Here is a 20,232-nt window from a genome sequence, read left to right on the forward strand (position 1 = left end):
AGCTTATTTCATTGTCCTTTCAGATCTGACTACCTTCAATTTTGTTTCTTATTTTACTTGAAATTTAGGCCCTAATTGGACCTGGATATCAGTTACTTTACCCATTCTTAAAATGTTACATTTGCTGTATTCCACCAATGTGGTACCAGTGTCTGGACAATATTGTTACTTCAAGAATGTTCTCGTGTGATTAAATATGTTGAATTATTTTACAATAGTTTTCATTTTATTTGTACATTGTTAATCTTTGCTTTTTTGTGCATAACATCTCTACTCTATTGAAAATGGACAAATATATTACTTGATTTCAGGTCAAACTTAGATTATTTTTCATCTCCAGTGTATCCTCTTTTCTTAGCAGCAAGCTGCTCCTTTTTCTATTCTCAATTTCTTTATAAAACGGAAGAGGCTTTTTCTATTTCTTTTTTAGAGGATATGACTCATCTAGATTTCTTGCAGCTATCAATTTATCCCTACATTTTCTGACCTTAAGAGAAGGATTTTTTTGCTAGATTGGTACTTTTCCAGCATTCCTTTGATTTTTTTTTATTTTTGTTTATGCTGTTTGTTTTTATCCATTTAGATCTATTTTCTATTTGCTTGATGTTTCCAGCTCTTAAAATATCATTTCCTACATTACATGGTTGATAGAATTTTTTTCTATAATATATCACTAGAGAGAAAAAAATGATTTTTTTTGTTTACTGTTCCTAGCTATTTTCTCATAGAGAGCATGTACATTGCAGTACAACTCACTAAATCTTTTTTTTAAACCACTGATGAGGCTTTTTCCTGTGCTTTGGTCTATCGTACAATGCCAAAGGTAAAATTTCTCATTTAATCTTATTACTAGTGCCAGGGGATTAATGTCAGGTGGCACTTGTGGTGACAGTGAAAAGATTAAAAAATAATTCCATTAAACCTGTCTACTGCATTTGATATTTGAACCATTAATAAGAGGGATTACCTTCTTTGTAGACCGTGGTAAAAATAAGCTCAGCATAATTGTCTTATGAACCAAAGGCCTATTTCTAATACATGAAAGATTCTATTTCATAAAGATCTCTGATTAAGACATTCATTGAGAGCTAAGTCGTATTAGGCTAATGGGAAAGATCTGCATAATAGTTCCCTCACTTTCTGATGGTGAACATTGAGTTTTCTGAAACCACGTAAACATAATTAAAACATACTCCATCTTAAATTTCTATATTTCCATACTGAGAAAAAAACCACAACTTTTGTAGAAGGAAGCTATAACTACTGAAAATATGAGTTATTTTAAAAAGCACTCAAAGTAAATAAGCACATGGATAATAATGATCTCAATGAATTTGGATTTATGAAGTGCTTTTTACAAGTTCTGCACTAAATTTTCTTAAAGAAAATAAGCTGTCATAGAACAGGAGGCAAAGCCATCTTGTAAATTAACAATTGGTTACGAGTGAGAAAGGAATAATTGCCCGGTGTTTTACTGTAGATGAAGAATACCAATGGGGATCTGTGCTGAGGTCTGTGTTGTTTATTTGTGATCTGGGTGAGTAGAGCAGTTAAGAAAACTTGCTGATACAGGAAAGTCAAAAGCAATGCCACTACAAAAAACTGCAAAATGAACTTCGCTTCTGAGAAGCTGAGCCAATAATAATATCACAGGTGAGAAACACTGTCACAGTTAATAAATACCAAGTCCTACACTTGGAAAAATCACTATACTATACTTGTACTGTTCTTGTCACTCCTTGTGGAAGAGTGGGTTCTAAATTACATTCAGAAAAGAATTTTAGAAAACTTCCGTTTAGTCCCTAGTGGTGATCAAAGGTGATTGAAATACTAGAATTATTGTGAAAGGACTGGAAAGTAAAATAAACATCTTTATGGCATGATGCAGATCAGAGAGAATGAGCAGATCAGATTTCTCAGCTTGGTAAAGTGAGGAAGAGAAAGTTAATTTGAGTGATGTGGCATTGTAAAAAAAAATAGTTATTCAGCAGTTTTTAAGAAGAAAAGGAATTAAGTAATCTTAAATGAAACTTTCAGGTAACAAGTTTAAAAGAAGAAAAAAGTACATATGTACCTTTATCACAGTCAATATCACAGGATCTTGTGGGTGTGAAAAAAAAAAAGATTCAAAAACAATTGATCAGTTCAAAGAATGTTTATCAAGAATGATCAAAAGCAATGGGGAAGGCAAAGTCGCAGTTTTAGGAAGCCCCTAAACTGCAACCTGGTGAAAAATTGTATATGCACGTGACAAAACATTCTGTATGTGCCTGGTTTTCATACACTTTACCTTAGATCTTGCTACGTATCCCTATCCGACTTTTTTCTTTGGCTTTCCTTCCTTTGATTCTAGGCTCTAATTCATGGAATACTAAAGCAGAAGCCTCAAGTGAGTAAAGGAGCTGGATTTTCATATGTGTTTTTGTTCTAATTGGTCACAATCTATTTAAAATGAAAATATTCTGTGCAAATATTGTAATGACCAGTGAAAAAATAAACTCTGTTTTTGGAAGTGTCTGTGACTACTTACTGTGACCAAACTTTAGGTCATGAATGAGTACCAAATGATGAAGTGGAATTCTAATTACTAAGATACTATTTTTTGTCCTGAATAAAAGTCAACCCACGACATGTTTTATGAAATGTCATTGGAAGATTTGTGGGAGTCTTCATTGCAGCAAAAGAAAGACTTAAATCAATCACAGCATTAGTCCCGGGTTAACTACCAGTCTTCCTTGCCGTAGTGAAAACAGTATTTCATCACGGGTTAGGAGACAGTAACGAACTGACACAGATGTTAGTTCCATGTATTTTTCTGTTTTCACTGAAAGAGTAAAGTAGAAAATAAATTTCTTCATGCAGTAGAAAGCAGCAAAACTTTTAGCAAATAACTTCAATTTTTAAAAAATCCGCATTTCAGGCAGCATCCAGATAAGCATTTTAGCTACACATTTTATCTCTCTTACCAGAACATCTGCTTCCCAGCTCTCAGTAGGTGTTTTTGTTTACCATGCATTCTACAGTGATTGCCTAGTCAAGAGTGTGCTTCCCAATGATTTACATGACTGAAACTTAACGCTGCTGTTGTAATGAGGACAAATATTATAGACCTTTTACCATTGGAGGCTATTTGTTCATATTTTTAAACAAATGTGACTACTTTGCGTTTGCAGCTGCTGATGTGGTGGCTTTCTTGAAACACGCAGCACCTGAGTTTATTGGCAGGAATATGTGGAGAAATGTCAAAAAAAAACCAAAACCAAATTAACCACTGCAATGGGGGCTGGAAGGAAAACAGAAGGCAAGGGAGCAGTCACTTCTAGAAGAGAGCAATTGATCCACAAGAGAGGCTGAAAAGACTGCAGGAATTCAGGATAGAAAAGCCACAGTGTTTTGCTATGGCTCTGTTGGATAATAGCTTATATTAAGTAAAAGCAAGTATATCAACTAGAAGTATAATTCTAAAATGTGATTGCCTCCTCTGTGAGGAGAAACATAACATAGAGCTATTATGTTCAAACCCACTTTATAATTTCATATTTCAAAGACTCTTTGTAAAACTAACAGCTTGTATTACTTTTCAGAACCACTGTTAGACGAAAAAGCATAATGAATAAATTACTGGCTAATTCTGACTAGTGGAGTTCTGAGGGAACTGTATTGTGCTGCAGGTTTGTGTTGATTTTCTTGGCTATGTGAAACTAAATGCATGCCTGTATTGTGTGTGCTTGGCTGACAAGAACCCGAAGACAAAAAAGAAAAAAAGTCAAGAAATGGTCAACCTCAGTTTTTCTAATAAGTTGTAAAGCTTGCCTTTAAGTAAGGATACTGTCCGGAAATCTTTTTGTAAACCTATGCAGAAATTTAAACCACTCTTTAGACAGGTCTTAACGTTAGAAAGCTGTTTCAGAATTTTATACCTCTGGTAGATACTCCTTAACTTTTCAGTAGTTGATTTATCCATTTCTAGTAATGTGGGCACCGGTATTTACTTCTTGCTCCTCTTTCATCTTCATGTTTACCCATATTTTATTCCTTATATGGGAAATTATTGTTATACCATCAGTCTTAATTTTGCTTAACTCCAAAAACCATATAATTTTGATATTGTTTGTGAAGTAGATTATCCAGTCCTATACTTGTGGCAATTGTTTTTCTTTCTATGTAATCCAACTTGAAACCACATTTTTGAGCACTAGAGACTGAAATATTATTTCTGACATTCAGATTTGATAGCTGGACAATATCTCACTGGTGCCTTATACAACAGTATTGATCTTCCTTACTTCTTCTAGAAATATATTGTCTGATAAATTCAATATCCTTTTCCAAAGCAGACTCACACTGACGATTCATAGTCATTCCATGACAGTGTAATATTAGTGATTTGCTGCAGATGAGTATTGGCTTTTACAGAAATTTTCAGTCCTGAAGTGCATAATATTGCACTTTAGTGGGGTTCTATTCTATTTTCTGCGTTCTAAATAAATTGATTCAGTTTCTCTTGTTTTTCTGATCCTCTGTATTGATAATACCACATCAAAAAAATAAAAAAAATCCGCACCTTTATCTTTGGGATATTATTACTCTAAATAATTAGTAAAATTGCGTCTAAGCCGATCCCTGAATAACCTATTTAACAAGACCTGCATGCTTACAGTTGACCTTTCAGTACAACCTGTTGCCCTTTCCCATTTAACCAGAAATCTCTGGTTTGATTAGGTAAAGTATGTGCTTAGCTTTATGCGCTGAGCTTTATGACTGATGTCAAATTGAACGTGTGTGCGCTTTTTTAAACTGCAGTTGTACTAGAACTTAATGCATGTTTCCAGTGTAAAGCAATAGGATATCTGAATTTGAACCTGAAAAATCTGAATCTAGAATCTGAATTTGTTTTAAATGTTAATATTTGGTGGAATAATAGGGAAGGTGAGGTAAGTTATGTATGACACAGGTATGGAACTACAGATGGTAGTGATCATGAGTCTGAGTTATATGCTCAAACAGCTGAAACTCCAAATGATTTGCTGCTACTCCAGATTTGAGAAGCATGCTCTACCTGCACATTTCAGTCATATTTACAGAAAATTCATTTCCAGACTCTGTCAGCCTGCTTATTAAAGGGTCATGTTTCTACAATGCTAATAAAAGTTTATTTTCTAGAAGTTGTGCAATGTATTGATTAGGCTGGAAGAGCAGCTATTTTTTCATTAACTGGAGTAGAAGGAAGTGATGTATAGAAATACTATTTACTAAGACTAATCTTGTTGGAACCTAATATTGTTTTACAGCTGTTCTTTGTTTTAAAGTCCATTGAGCATTATAGGTTTTACTTGCCAGCTCTATTAATACTTGACTGTGGTGTTTTGCCATGTTTCATGTAAATAAAAAATAGCTAATATAAGTCACTCTAATTACACATGCAGCATAGTATGATGGTGGGCTAGCAGATAATAAGCCTTTCATAAGATGTGGTGACAAATGGTTACTTAATTCTAGCCAGAAGTGTGTGCACGTCAGGGAAGGAATGTATATGGAGTCACACTGAATCTGTATTTGGTTTATATGTGTAAACCTATGCTGTGCTATTGCTCCAAACATTTGGAAATACACAGAGAAGTTTGTTTATTGCACAGGGAGCTGCTATTAAGAATGTAATAATCTAAAGCACTTTCAGCTCCATCTTAGCCCAATATCCCACATTTGACTGTAACCAAAAAGCAATGGTAAAGTGGAGAGTATGAAAAGTAAGGCAATACTGTGATATGATTCTTCCCCAAATATTCTGTCATCAGATTCTGTTGTTTTGAGGACAGTTTTTCCTAGGCCAGCAGTCATCAGTTTATAGTATTTTTTTTTTTAATTTTATTTTTAAATGGAGGTTAGAGCTTCAATCTTGGCAGAGCATGATGTCCTTAAATTTTCTTACGTAATTTCCTGTAATGGCTTCTCTTGAAATTTGTGAACTGACATTCCAAAACATACTCGTCTCCAAGATATGACAACACTAAAAATAGTTACAAGAGAAATGCAGTGTTGGCTCTCATAATCTTGTTTGCTGAGCTTCTTCAAAGACTAATGTTGATAACCACTGAATATTTTGTTAAGGAAGACCTGTAGGGAATAAAAATAAAGGAAAAGCCTAAGGAAAATCTCAAGCAATGCAGGAATATAGCTTTAATTCTATTCAAAAATTGTGAAGTTAAATTAAGATAGGAGCCAAAGTTTTATGGATAGGCTTGATTCAAGCTCTCAGATAGTCAAATTAGAAGATATAACAGCAATCCATTTTCACTATTCTTGCCAAGAGTCTGAATCAGTTTTTTTCTTTTAATGTAAATGAATGGTTTCCATTTTAGTAACAAAGTTCTATAATGATAAGGCTGAAATTCTAAAAAGACTCTAATTTTTAAGTTCTGAAATTAAATTCATAGTGAAGCAGATAGAGCTTTGTCTTTTGAAATAGTGAGCTACTCTTACTGTCCTCTGGCTTTGATATTTCTCTAAGACAACTTGTATCTATAAATTTGAATAATTATAAAATATTTATTGGGCATAGTAGTTTAGATTTTTCCTCTTTTTTTTTTTTTTTTTAAGCCATAAGAATAAGAAATGATCTGTATTATTTTTTTGGTGTCAGTACCTTCAACTTTTCCAGAATCACTGTACAATTTTCCTGGCACGAGAAAGCAAAGAGAATGATTGCACCAGTAAACGAACTTCATGCAGTGTCTTCATTTCATGGTTACTGTCATTTCCTGTTCTTATCCAAGCTTTGTTGAGGTCAGCTTGAATATGTTCTGAAGAAAGAGCAATTCTTGATCTTTTAATTAGGTATTTTTAAATTGCAAATCCGTTCTTAATTCACCTAAAAATGTCTTGCTCTTCTCAGGTAAGGTAGCAATCTCCAGGTTTTGTGCAGCTGAAGGTAAAATACTTTTCTTTAGTACTTTTCTAGTACTTTCCTAGTTTTTGAGATATTTTCTCCCTTGTTTGTACAAAAAAGCTTTTTGGTTTAATGCCAGTAGCCAAAATCAAAACTACTATTTAAGACGCTGTTGAGATGTTGTGTCTGAGCTCCTTGCAATTAACTTACACTCACAGGACTACCAAAAAGAAAATAAGAATGGTTGGAGATGGAAGACTCAATTTTGGAGTAATTATCACAAAGTGACAGAGGTTGGGACAGGACCAAACCTAAGATTCAAATGGTGCTGAGTTCCAGTCTTCTACTGTAGGGTCAGAGACAACAATATCTTTCACATGCTTTTGTCTGTTACTTATATTTTCATGTATATGAGCTTTTATATTTTGATTAGCATAGGGACTCTAAGTTAAGACACGTAAAAGCTAAGTAGGAAAGAGAATGCCGTCTTATGAAAAACAAATGAAGTGTGACAAGAAAGCATGTTTTTTTAAATTGCGTATAATTAATTTGTTAATTGTAGTCAGAAATAATGTTGCTACTTTAGTTTAAAATCCCCAAATAAATCTGGGATTTGTAGCCAAATTTTAATATGAGGCATTGGTAAATATCCTACTGAGAAGAATAATCTGCAGGATTTGGCCTGGAATTTAACTAGGACTTTCTTGTTCCCCAGCTTATTCAGAATAGTTGTTAGCAGTTATGCACATTGTGTTAGCACCAAAGGTCCATCCAAGAACAGTTTTGCATTGTGCCAGGCATGGTGTGAACGAGAAATGTCCTTTCATTGCAAGGTTTAGAATCTGCTATAGGTATAATCTATGTAACTTTTAGAAAGAAGGTAAGGAAATAATAATATAATGGGGTTGTCCTCACACATGCACACACAGCAATATGCTTTCTGACTTCAAATTTTACTGTGTAAGGCATGTTAATTGCAGTTTTATATCACCTTCAGAATTGGCAAAGTCAACAGAAGGGCACTCGATCTTTCTCAACTTTCTGCTAGCTCCTGAAATTACACAGAGGTTTTCAGGCAGCATGACATTGTTTTAATGAATTTAACCTGATGCATAGAAATAAAGATACCTAGAAGATTGCTCATAACTCTACAATTCTATTTATTTCTGTATTGATACAAGAATGCAGAGTTCACTGAGAAATTTTCTGTTACTAGTTCTGTGTGTTTTTTGTGGAACTTTGTTCTTAGCCATCCTAAGCAAAGAATGCACTCTTTTAGTGACCTCAAACCTCAGAAGTTATCTCTGAATTTGCTAGATAATTTCTAAAGGAAATACTGAGGTTTTTTTTCCTTCCTGTGATTGTTAAGGTACATATTCCTTTCAGAGATGTCTCTCTTGGATACTCTGAATTAATAATAGAAAACCAGCAGTAATATAGCAATGACATTACATCTTTTCACATGGTGATTTGGAAGGTGAATTCCAACCAGTTTTGTTTGATTCCTGTGATTCTAATTTTTCGATTTCATGTCCTAATGAAACAGTCTTTCTGTAATGCTTTCGTAGGGAACAATAAGTTCCTCTGGTCCTTTCTTTCTCTCCTGTTGCCCTACTGTGCTATGGGAATGAATAAATAAATAAAAATCTACAAACCCTTAAACTTGCCTTTTAAAATTTGTGTCAAGATGTCTTGAAAACACTTTGACCCTTGTTAGTAAATTGGTAAATATTAACTACAGCTTTAATAGCTGACCAGTCTTTCGAGACCTTACTTGTTTCATGCTTGTATTACCTTTTTTATTTTAGTTACAAATTCAGGCATATTAGTCATATTGCCTTTAAATCCATTATCAGAAATTTAATTTCAAAATTCACATTTTTCATATTTGAATATCACAGCAATAAAGCTCAATTTATTAAAATATTTTGGCATAATTTAAAGGTTTTTATATTTAAATAAAAAATAGGAAAAAAATGAAACTTTCAAATCATCTAATATAGAAATCTTAGATTAATATAACTGAAATTATGTGCATGTTGCATAACTTTATATATGTGTATATATAAAGATATATATATAGCATAATCTGTACGCTGAAAAGTACACCTTGATCTGGCTGTGTTTTGAACAGTGTTGTAGAGGGATGAATACTACTCTTCAGTTAAATAGCATAATATAAGCTGGAATCAGGTGGTTCTCGTTTTCCCCAAAAATGGGGTGAGAGCAGCACTCTTTTAATGCCTGAATAAATGCATAAATATCTTGGTTGTGAAGATTGCAAAATATCCCTGAATTGTCTCATACAACAACGCTTCCTTAGCAAGTTATGTTTTTGCAGTAAAGTTCCAAAAATGTCTCATGGATGTGAGAGATGGGAACTGTTTATCTATGAGGTTGAGCTTTCACGACCATCTATTAATTATTCTCAACTTGAGAATTTTGAAATTTGGAAAATATGCTTTAAATTATAGGTATGTTAGATAAAAGAGCATTCTTTGTGGGGCATTCTCAGGTAAACTAAGATGTTCAGCTTAGTTTATTTGCTTAAGCCAAGAAAGAAAATATGTACTGATACATATAAGACTTTGAAGGACCTTATTTTGGAGTTGAGGGGGATTGAATTTATTTTAAGTCTGAGTTTCCTCAAGCATATGATAGGGCAGTTCCTCAAGTTGATAACTGTGATTGTGGAACCAGGCAGTTTATGGAGAGTCCTAAGAAAGTTGTAATATGGTGCTGTAATGATAGAGACCGAAGGTGGTTCTAGTACAGTATGACACTTTTTGGATTAAGGAAAACCCCCAAGTAGATTAAATATTAATTACAGGCATAACTACCTCATCTCCACTCCAAAACAAACCAAAACTAACCAACAACAAAAAACAAACCACCAATCTATTTTCTGTCATGGAAAAAATGAAGATCAACATTCAATCAGTAAGCAATCAATGTGTACTTATTTAATGGAAGAGTGTTAGTAAATTCATTTATACTGCTGGCCCCTACAAGTGAACCAATGAAAGCATGATTCATCTTCATATTACATCATCGCCACTTTAGAATCTGTCATAAGATTAGAATTCTGCTAATTCAGGAGATGTATGCTGAGACATACAGAAAACAGTCTGTTTAGACAGGCTTTACCTATGTATTGGAAACCATGACCAAGATAAATGTGACTTAGTATAAGGCTGGTTTAAATATTGCCTTTCCATTCAGGGACTAGAAAAGATTTTCTCTACTGAAGTTTACTGATATTTCAAAACTAAGAAAAATGTTTCCAGTTGATTAATTCTAATCTCATGTATATAAGTGAAGATGATCCATGGCTTATGCCAGCCAAAAACAACTTCTTTTCCACAGCCAGATCCTAGGCTAAGCTGAACATATTTTCACGGAATAATTTGGTTGGAAGGGACCTCTGAAGATTTTCTGGCCCAGTCCCCTGTTCAAGCAGGGCCACCTAGAGCAGGGGGAAAGACTGAATGAAAGATGTTACTTATGGTTAACATGAATTCGGTGATCTTCCTTTACTTAAATTTCTTGATGACTTTGTTTTAATTTAAGTGAAAAAAGTGTGCTTATTTATACTATGCAAAGACTGGTATGTTTTTACAGCTCAAATGCACATGCTGTCACTGTCTTCTCAGTAAAATACTCATTTTTATACAGAAAAATAATTTCTTGGTTTTGGCAAGAGCAAAATGCACTTTCAGACTAATCAAGGCTGTGCAGCCTGGGACTAGAGAAATGAGGGAAGGGATTTTCTTAAGCAGTCTATTGAACAAAAGGTTAGTGATAAAGCAGTAATAGAAATTCAAGAGCTGAACAAGAATGACTGTTATGGTAGACCAACAAAATATATGGTTCATTAGGAGGAAGAGAATTGCATGAAATCAAAATTATTTTAATCTGTTTTCATATTGAGAATTATGTCAGATTGTACTATGGTAAATTTCATTAAAGTTTTATTGCTTTGCTATCATATATTTGAATGATACCCCTACGCCAATTATCATTCCACGGTACTATTTAGCCGCCTTTATTCTGAAATTACTTCTGTAGTTCAAAAACAGCAGCTAAAACAGTCAAGATAAAAGCCTAAACACTTAAAGTATGTGTCAGATGGAGATTTTGAACCCTGTAATTCAATTTGAAAATCAGATTTTGGTCATCTTTCAACTATTTGTTCAGGTAGATGATAAATATATGACCCAACTTCTAGATATATAAACAATTCATAAACCCTAATATTAAGTAAAAATAATTTAATTCTACTGTGGCTTAATATTATTTTCCATGTAAGCTTTCAATTGTTTTTATTGTTAAGCCAACTTTATGGAGATGTAACAGTACAACAGCAAAGCCCATTTGGCACATCTATGAATGTGGAATATATTTATGCCAGTAAGAGGAGAACTTTGCAATGTTTAAATAAGCAATCCAATCTGCCTAGCCGCATGTACAAATCTCCATTTTGCAGAAGTATATGACTGTTTAAAGAATGGAGCAATTAATAATGTTTTTATTGCTTATTTTGCAAATCTTTTATAATTTTGGTAGGCCCAGTGGGAACTTCAGGAAATTGTTTTTCTTTGAGTTGTTTCTGATGTTGAAGTTGAACGTTGTTGTGCTGCTTCAAGCTTTTCTCATGTAAAAGAACATGCTTCCAAAATGAAAATGATGCTCTGAAATTATTATAAAACTTATAACATTTTTTTTTTCATTATGTACTCAAAATGTTGTTTACATCCAAAGTTTCTCATATCTTCAGCTGAGAAACCGTGAAAGGCAAAACAGGTATTTCAGGAGGCCTGTAAAAGAGAAGACCTTGAGACTTTTTAAGCACATGGATTCCGTTAGCGTTGACAGTCGCGGTGCAGTCTTTGGCACACATCTTCACAGAGAGGGTGAGAAATAACCCCTCTGAATTGCTCAAGTAACCTTTTGTGGATTCAGATGTGGATGTGTAGAGTTGCACAATTTATGAAGTGGTGAGATGGCTGTATGCAGATCTGTCTAGATGGCTCCCTCAGAGACTTGCGCTAATTACCTGAGGCAGGCAGGGAAGAGGGAAAGGTATACAAAAACTCACTAGTTTTTCTTTCTTTTGTTGTTGTTATTGTTTCTTAGGGTCAAAGAGGAGACTTGACAGAAAAATGAAGCTGAAAGGTTAAGTGAAGTGTTATTTTTGGAATAAAGGAAGGGGAAGCAGAAAATAAGGTTATATGTCAGGGCCTTGTCGAGCACCCTGGGGCTTGCCTCCCTCAGGGGCTGAGAGATGGGGCCTGCTGGGCTCGCTGCATCCCCTGTCACTGGGCTGCCTCCTGGCATGGCAAGGCTATGCAGCTGAACCATCAAAAAGGTACTGTGATGAAATGGGAAAAATGAGATTTCCTAAAAGCCAGGAAGCATGGTTTCCCTGTGATCTGACAGTGACCGTACAGGATGAGCTCTGTGACTTACAGGGGCAGCTGAGGGATGAGGCTGTAGCCCAGGAAGCCAGGCCCTGGGGAGCTGCGCTGTGCTATCACAACCTGGACAAGGTTTTTGTAGGTTGCTCTGTAATTGTGATGCTGCTCAGGCTGAAAAGTTACTTTCCTGATCTGCAGGGTTAATTCCCTGAAAGGGACACTGCAGCCAGCACGAGTGTTAGAGGCAGTAACCCAGTGCCTTCTGTAACCCAACGTGTTCTCTCTTCAGCAACCAGGTTTAGAGATGTTTCATGACAGAATATGTTTGTTCATAAGTAAGAGTGGTCAGGTGGAAGCAATTTCTGTGCATTGTCCTAGCAGTTTTGCCATGTCCCAGTCTTTCTCTGAGGAAAAAACAGTTTGAGCCTCCACTGGGAGCTCCTGACCAATCTCAGGCAGGAGATGCTGCTGAAGCCAGTGGTGTAGATGTTGGGGTGGAGGATGCAATCAGCAAATCATACTATAGCAAAAATAGCAATGAGAAACTCCTGTGATAATAAACAAGCAGAAAATGTTGCCTGAGATGCCAATCGGGAGGGGATCACATTTTTCAAGGGACTGTGTAGAATGTGCCAAAATTCTGGAAAGTACGGCAGGAAGAGAACAGCTTTACGAGTATAAAGCGAGTGGATTTACTTACAGTTTTATTTTACTTTTACAAATGTTGAGCATAGCAGTGTTTTCTGCCGAAAGGGTCCCTTGGTGGTCTTTGTGTTAATCCGAAAGAGAAGATGGGGCAGTTGAATAACTTTGACTTGGGATGCTGCAGTCTATCTTTGTGCTGGGGAGGGCAAGTCAGACACAGCTATTTCTCAGCTGAGATGGTATCCGTAGCATTCCAACAGAGGACAGGAAATGTGAAAGCCTATGCATCGTATTCATAAGGATGTTGGAATTGTGTATATTTGATTCTTTTTTTTTTTTTTTGTTTCCCCAAACCAGCTGCTTTTGTCTCTGTCAAATTTGGGTCTGTTTCCCATATCCCCTTATCTTTTTCCTTTGTACTAGACTGATTTGTTGTATTGATGGTTCTCATACTTACTCATCTTTGCTAGTTTATTCTTTCTGGAAATAGAAACCTGTCCTGGACCTCGATTTATTTATGTACATATATATATATATATATGTATATATATATTTTCCCCTCAGTTGTAATAATCAAATAATCATCTTACAGGGTAAGATCTGACTTATTTCACTGCATTCTGGTGGAAGTCCAACCACAATATCTTTTCTGCTCTTTCAGATATTAAACTGTGCTGTGGTGGCACTGACTGCTACATCTCTCTCAGCTGTACTGAGCAGCTGAAATAATTTCCTGGAGACAATCAGGTCACAAGCATGCATGGGAGAGGGTCCTCTGGGGGACCCCTTTCTGGCAAATTAGGTTGTCAGGAACAGAATAAGTTCAGTGCCACTTTGTGCCTGCTAATGAAATAATTCCAGGTGAGCTTTGCTGTTTTTTAATAAGTGGCTTTAATCTCTTAATCCAATCCATTGTTTCATTTGTATTGACTGTGAGTATAGGAAGAAAACTTACTTGCCTGATTTCTGCAATTCTAATTAAACCCAAAGAAAGTAAAGAACATGTGTTGTGAGAAGTAGATTGTTTCAAAAAAAATTTTTTTTGCATCTCTGCAGTGTGCAATGTTGCATAATTCAAATAGTGTTTGTATATTTTGCTACAACAGAACAACAGATTCCAATGCAAAACTGGCTTTCTGGAATCTAAGTGCACCTTGCTGTAAGAGGTAGAGAGACTCATGGCAATACAAGTCGCTCCAAAGAGAATGTATGCTATTTTCTAGTTTGAGGGGTCAAATTAGCTGTAGATGGAGTGTATTTCATGTGCATTGAGCTGAGTAATATGGTGAAATGATCATCATGCTTTGAAAGCTAATTTGGTTCTATAGTAAGATAACTAGAAACAAATGTGTTCCACCTGCATCTGGTTTGGATGTACTGTCATACACACATTTTAGAAGTCTCTTTTTAGCCACACCAACATACACAGATTTAATTCCAGTAAAGTTACTGGAGCTATATGGAATCTTACTCTGTAAAATGCAGCAATGAACCTCTTGATACTTTCTACTGGGATGCTGACCTCTTGTTTCTAGAATCCATGTATTTTCTGTAACACATCAAAGTGGTGGATGACTCTTTAAAGAGGAAACAGGTTTATCATAGATCATCTGAAAGTTTTCTCCTTGGAAAGTTTCTGATGAATTTAGATATATTGGGTCAAAAATACTGCTTTCAAACTTTGAGTCAGCACAGCAGTAGCCCTTTGAATATGCATATGTTAGTGCTATCAGGTTGTAACAAGAGAAAAGGTGTAGATGTTGCTTATAAAATTTTTAAGTTACAGTGTTTGGAATTTATTTATAAAACTTATGCATTTTTTCAGCAGTTTTATGACAACTGCTCAAAGGAACTGAATTCATTTTTATAGCAAAAACTGTATATATTGCAGGTATGTAACAAGCTCTTAGTGGTTCTGTATATGCTGAAGTTTATTGCTGAAACTAATTAGCTACAGTCTTTTGGGCAATCCTCAACATGTCATCTTCCAGGACTGTTCAGCAGTTTCTGCAATGTAGTTTTAGTTGATAAATCACAGGTGTATCATGCCTAGATGCTTTGTGTGGGAAAGCAGAGAGCTTAAGCTGTAATTGTTATGCCATAGCTCAACCCCTACGTTTGCTTAGAGTGGGTTTTTCATCTCCTAAACCACCATGTTCAAGTGGTTATCTGGCTTGTCTTGTCTCTTGGCTCTTTAAAGTACAGTAAATGCTACCTGTCACTGAGTCAGGTCACCTATTGACTGGATTTACAGAAGACCTCACCTTTTTCTCTTGGGCTAGATTATTTATTTAAAGTTCAGCTCAGATTCAGTAACCAAAATGCATGACCTGATTTTCAAAATAGTCTCTTTGGTCTTAGTTACATAATTTGGAGCAAAGTGTATGTTAGCTTTTTTTAAGTGCTGGCACCCAATGTAAACTTTTACTAATCCCTAGTTTTCTTCCCTGATGTGATAGAAAAAGGGGGGAAAATATTTGGGCTTAGTTTAGGAGTCTGGCCATGAGTCTACTGACATGTTGCCTATTGAATTCTTTTCATAATGTCTTTTCTTAACTTTGGTATCTAAATGAGCTGTGAGTTCTTTTGAAAATTTTACTGCAGATACTGGTGTTATCTTTAATTAGTGTTTAACACTATCATTAAATTTGCTTCTGATAGCTTCCATATTTTGCCAGTGGTGAATAATTGACTTATGACAAAAGACTTCACAATGAATCCTTTGACTATTAAGGAGGATGAAAGATTAGAGTACTAAATTGAAGATTATTGTGAAAAGCAAGAGCCTGTCATTTCACAAGTAGATGGTTGGATATAGGACAGTTTTCCTAGCAGTTTTTAATCTTGCTGTGGAAGATGGAGAACAACTGTTCAACAGTGTACTGATATGATTGAAAGGTTTCCGATGCGCTGCAAATCACTGACTTCACAACTCGCTCATTTCAATATAATATTAAAAGCTGAATTAATCACACGCTGAGAAGCAGATATGTGGTTCTTTTATTTGCTTGTTTGTTTCCCTTAAGAAATTGAAGTAGTAATCTCTTACACGAGGCCCCTTTACATCACTTCGGTAGGCCACATTTTATCATAAATTGAAACTGGAAGGGGGGACAGACAAATCTCAGGCTTGTTTTTGAAAAATTTAAAGGACTTATCTAATTTGCACTGTTTAGTCTAAACATTTTTTTTAAGTAATGTAGAGATCATCTTACTATGTGCTTTGAAGAGAGGACTAAGGCTTAACCTTCAGAAGTACTTAGACATTTGCCACCTATTTTTCTGTGAAAATTCTCTATGCAGTGAGAGTGAAGATTCATTTTATTGCCCATCCTGAAGTCACTTGCCTTGGAAAGTCTTTAGCAGAGCCATAACACCTATATCCAGCCAATTCTGTCATCACTGAACTCTTTGTCCATCAAAACTCCCAAGTAGAACCTTTTCTACAACACAATAAGAAATGGTTTCTGTATGAAGAACACAGCTGATCTGCACAGGAGGAGTTGGTAAATCGTCTGTTATCTGCATTTTCTGGATTGTCTGTACCTGTCTAAAGATTTGTATTTCAGGGAGAAATTGTAGCTGTATCTAAAAAATCTGTCCCTCTTAGAAACATCAAATGAATTAGGAAAGATTCTAACAGTATATAACTATTTGCTGTGCACATAGATACTCAGTTCTAATTCTGAATTCTAAAACACTAGCTTAATCCTGTGCAGATCAGATTCAGCTGTCAATTTCAATAGTACGTGACTAGAAAAAATTTCAGCAGACATACAAATCATCTCTTTATTAAGATAAGTAGTTTTCCATCAGATTAGGTAAAATTCCATTAAATTCATTCTGGATATTTAAGTACCCTTGTGGTTAACAGCTTTCCACAGGCAAAGTCCGACAAGGTTTGATATAAAATTTGTCCTTAACCTGTACCATGTAGGTACACCATGATGTTTACTTAAGTTTTTTTTCCTTGGTCTAGAGTGTCCACTGGAAATAGCAGACTTTATACCAATACAAAAAGTAATTAAATATATCCCATAGCCTGTTTTAATAGCAAATGTGATGGTAAAAGGCAAAACAGCCTAAACTTTTCATACATAGATACTTAATCTTTTTTTTTTTTTTTTTTTTCACAGATGAAAAAGAAAGACCATGTAGAGCTTTTCCTCTTGAAAAACAGTGTCAGGTTCTATAATACAGATAAAATGTTTACATAATATGACTTAAATAAACCACAGGCATTTCTGAAAAATCCAGATCTTAACATCTGTGTTGCCCAAGTCTAAACGATCTCAAGGATTTTTTTCAACATTTTCACTTTTGAAAGCCCACTCTGTGGCTATAAAGATCTATTTCCTTTCCCTCATTCTTAAGGAATAGTCATCATGAATTACGTATTTCTGTTTACTGACACACAGACATATTTCTCATTTAGAAGAAGGCCATATTTCTTGTTTGTTTAACTCTTACGTAAATATCAGAAGAAATGGTTAAAAATGTTGCCTTCCATATTTCTTTCATGGATTCTTCCCACAGTAATTTTGTAGTATAATTTGTGGTGCAGGCTGTGTACCCTGGATTTGGCTGGGATCAGGTTTCTGGAAAAATCAGTAGCTCAGGACATGTTTCTTGTTTTTTCTATGGTTTTATTTAACTAGCAGAAAGCTTGAAGTGATACTCCCCTTGAGGTAAGCGTTGTTCATTCATGAAATATGTTGTTCTTTATGAAAATGTAAGAATCTGGCCTTTACTAGAAAGGTATGTAAAGAGACATCCTTTTCTCAGTTAATTCCTAGTGGTGGAAGTCCTAGCTGTGTCAGGTACTTGTTTCCTACAAGTGACTTCTGAATCAGTTGGTACAATACAAGGTAATGGGAATTATGTCTCCACCCTAGAAGGTCTAAAAGGCTGTCTATAGTCTGTAGAAACACTGTTACCTTGGAAGAAATTTCACAGATTTGTGTGTTTTAATAGACTTTGAACTGTATTTTCTGTAAGAATTACAGCTTTCAAGAGCAATTTCTATAAAATTCTACGGTTTCGCTTCCTCTCTTTAATATCCTTTCAAAAAATAAAAGAAAAACCAGTGCTTTCCTGGCTTGTGGGAATAAGAAATATACTTGCAATCAAAGAGACTACTGCTTACTTTGTTAAAAATGTTTTAATCTATAATCTACTTTCCTCCAAATAGCTGACAAGGACAATTCTTTACTGGAGAAAAGGCTTTTCTCTTCAGGAAGTCGAAATGGCTACTATAGTCATAGGTATTTCAATAAGAAGATCATTTACTGAGGAAGCCAAATGTGAACCAGTCTATAGAGGAGATAGAATTTCCGTTCTGCCACATGGTTAATCTTAGAATCAATACCATTGGTTGTACAGTAAAGAACAAATGGCAACTTCATGCAGTATTACAGTCAAGGTTGCCATTCTGGGGGAAAACATAGGGTTTAGCATTAAACTACGTATATATCAGTACTCTTTTTCACTTTTTGTCTTTGTGTCCAATTTGCCTTGCCACTCTTTTTTTTTTTTTTGAGTGGACAGCATAAAGAAAGCATAAAGAAAGTATGGAATAAAAAAGAGTGGACAGCATAAATAAGTACTCTTTTTTATTCTATACTTTCTTTTTTCCTTCCCCCTTCACTACCCCCACCTCCAATCTATTCTCTGTTCACAGGAGGAGGGGAAAAAAACATCCCAACCAAAACTTAGATCTCTTCCCAAAAAGTTATGCTGAAATTCATGGCCCTCAGATGAAGTCAGCCTAAAAAGAATCCCCCTAATGTGGGTTGGAGGAAGTGCTTACATACCTTCACTTTTATTCTAGCTCGTTCACGTAACTGTACCAAAAAAAAAAAAAAAGTGCAATAGGTGGAAGCAGTGCATTTCTGGTAACTCTTTAATTTGGATGTGGAAAAGATGGGAGGAATTATTGTTTTGTGATTTTCAGTAGTATTCAATGAATAGGACTTTGTAGCCCATGGAGAGCAACCTGGTCCCCTAAGTTACATTTGACAGAAATAATTATAAAGACCAGTGTCTTTGTCCGTACTAACAGTAACTAGAACAGCCAGCATTACATGCAGAGAAAATTCAAGTATATTTTTTAAACCTTTTCCGTGGAGGTACGTGTTTTCTCTTTTTGATTATATTTTTGCTATTTTTTTTTGAGTTCTTATAGAAGTTTTTTTATATTGAAAGAAATTACATATTCAAGTCCTAATACATTAATTTACTAGAAGACTTCTGCAGCTACAGAAATCCAGTGACCTAAACTGGTCACCGTGTGGGTATATAAAAATACCAATTTATTATCAAGTTTTCCTTTCTTGTGAGACTCAACCTTATATGACAGTGGATTTTTTTTAAAAGATAGCTAATTTTGCATTGTAATAAATAATTTATCATGATACAGCAGAAATAATTCTAAGATTATGGTATTTTTACAGTAAAAATTATTGAAGAAATTGTCTTGAGAGCTTGTTGCCTGCACAAATTGGATGCTGAAGTCATTTCAACATAGCTGGCTGAGAATACGAAATTTTCATTCTGAAATGAGTAATAGCACAAAAGGAAGCTAAAGCTAAAAGGTAATAGCCAAGAAATCACTTTAATGAATAGGACTTGAAGTTCAGCTATGTAGTATTTTTTGTTTAATGCATCAGTATGTAGCTCCTTTTCATTTAGCAGATAAATATGCAGGAGGAGAAATACTTTGGAACCTAGCTCACAGCAGACTTTTTCATTCTTAGCTATACTAATGAATGAAGCTATACAGCACCTTCCAGTATTTGTCTTATTTCAGCAGCCACCCGAATGCCTGCAGAGGCCAAAGTCATAAGGTGATATTGTCCATGACTTTTCACTGTTCACAGTTTGATCTAGTAGAAAAAGTATGTTATTCTTTTGGAGGTGTGACAGCAGAAGCAAAGACAGATAAACATATATTGTAGCCAGAGACATTTTCACTAGCACTAAACCAGCTAATAGTACAAAACCCCCTTGTGTTTATGGCAGCACTTTTGGATATGTTTTTCCCCTTATATTGCAATGTTCTAGTAAGCAAGTTAAATAAAAAATCTGGTTGCATAAGAGATTGATAGCTATAGTGAGATTTTCAACATGTATTTTTGAGTTTTAAAAATTATTTGCTGTCTGTTAAAAAAGAATACCTATATGTGTGTATATATATAAGTTGCTTTGGAATAATTACATAGAAGCATTGTAGTGAAACCTCTTGTTTAACTCCATAGTAGTGGCTTGGTCTGTTCCTTAAAATGC

At 35.0% G+C, this 20,232-nt stretch overlaps 1 protein-coding gene across 2 annotated transcripts in view; it reads left to right on the plus strand.

Moving 5' to 3' along the window:
* LOC308198916 (uncharacterized protein) overlaps positions 1-20,232 on the plus strand; it is an 802,411-nt gene that overhangs the window by 24,662 nt on the left and 757,517 nt on the right. For both annotated transcript variants that reach the window (XM_080602161.1, XM_080602162.1), the window contains exons 4-5: positions 2,354-2,389; positions 3,174-4,681. In XM_080602161.1, coding sequence (XP_080458287.1) covers positions 2,354-2,389; positions 3,174-3,268 — 131 coding nt within the window. In that variant the 3' untranslated portion in view covers positions 3,269-4,681. Of the gene's footprint in view, positions 1-2,353; positions 2,390-3,173 lie in introns of those variants that run through there.

Source organism: Anser brachyrhynchus (assembly GCF_964034855.1).
Source record: "Anser brachyrhynchus genome assembly, chromosome: 8".
In the NCBI taxonomy this organism is placed as follows: Eukaryota; Metazoa; Chordata; class Aves; order Anseriformes; family Anatidae; genus Anser; species Anser brachyrhynchus.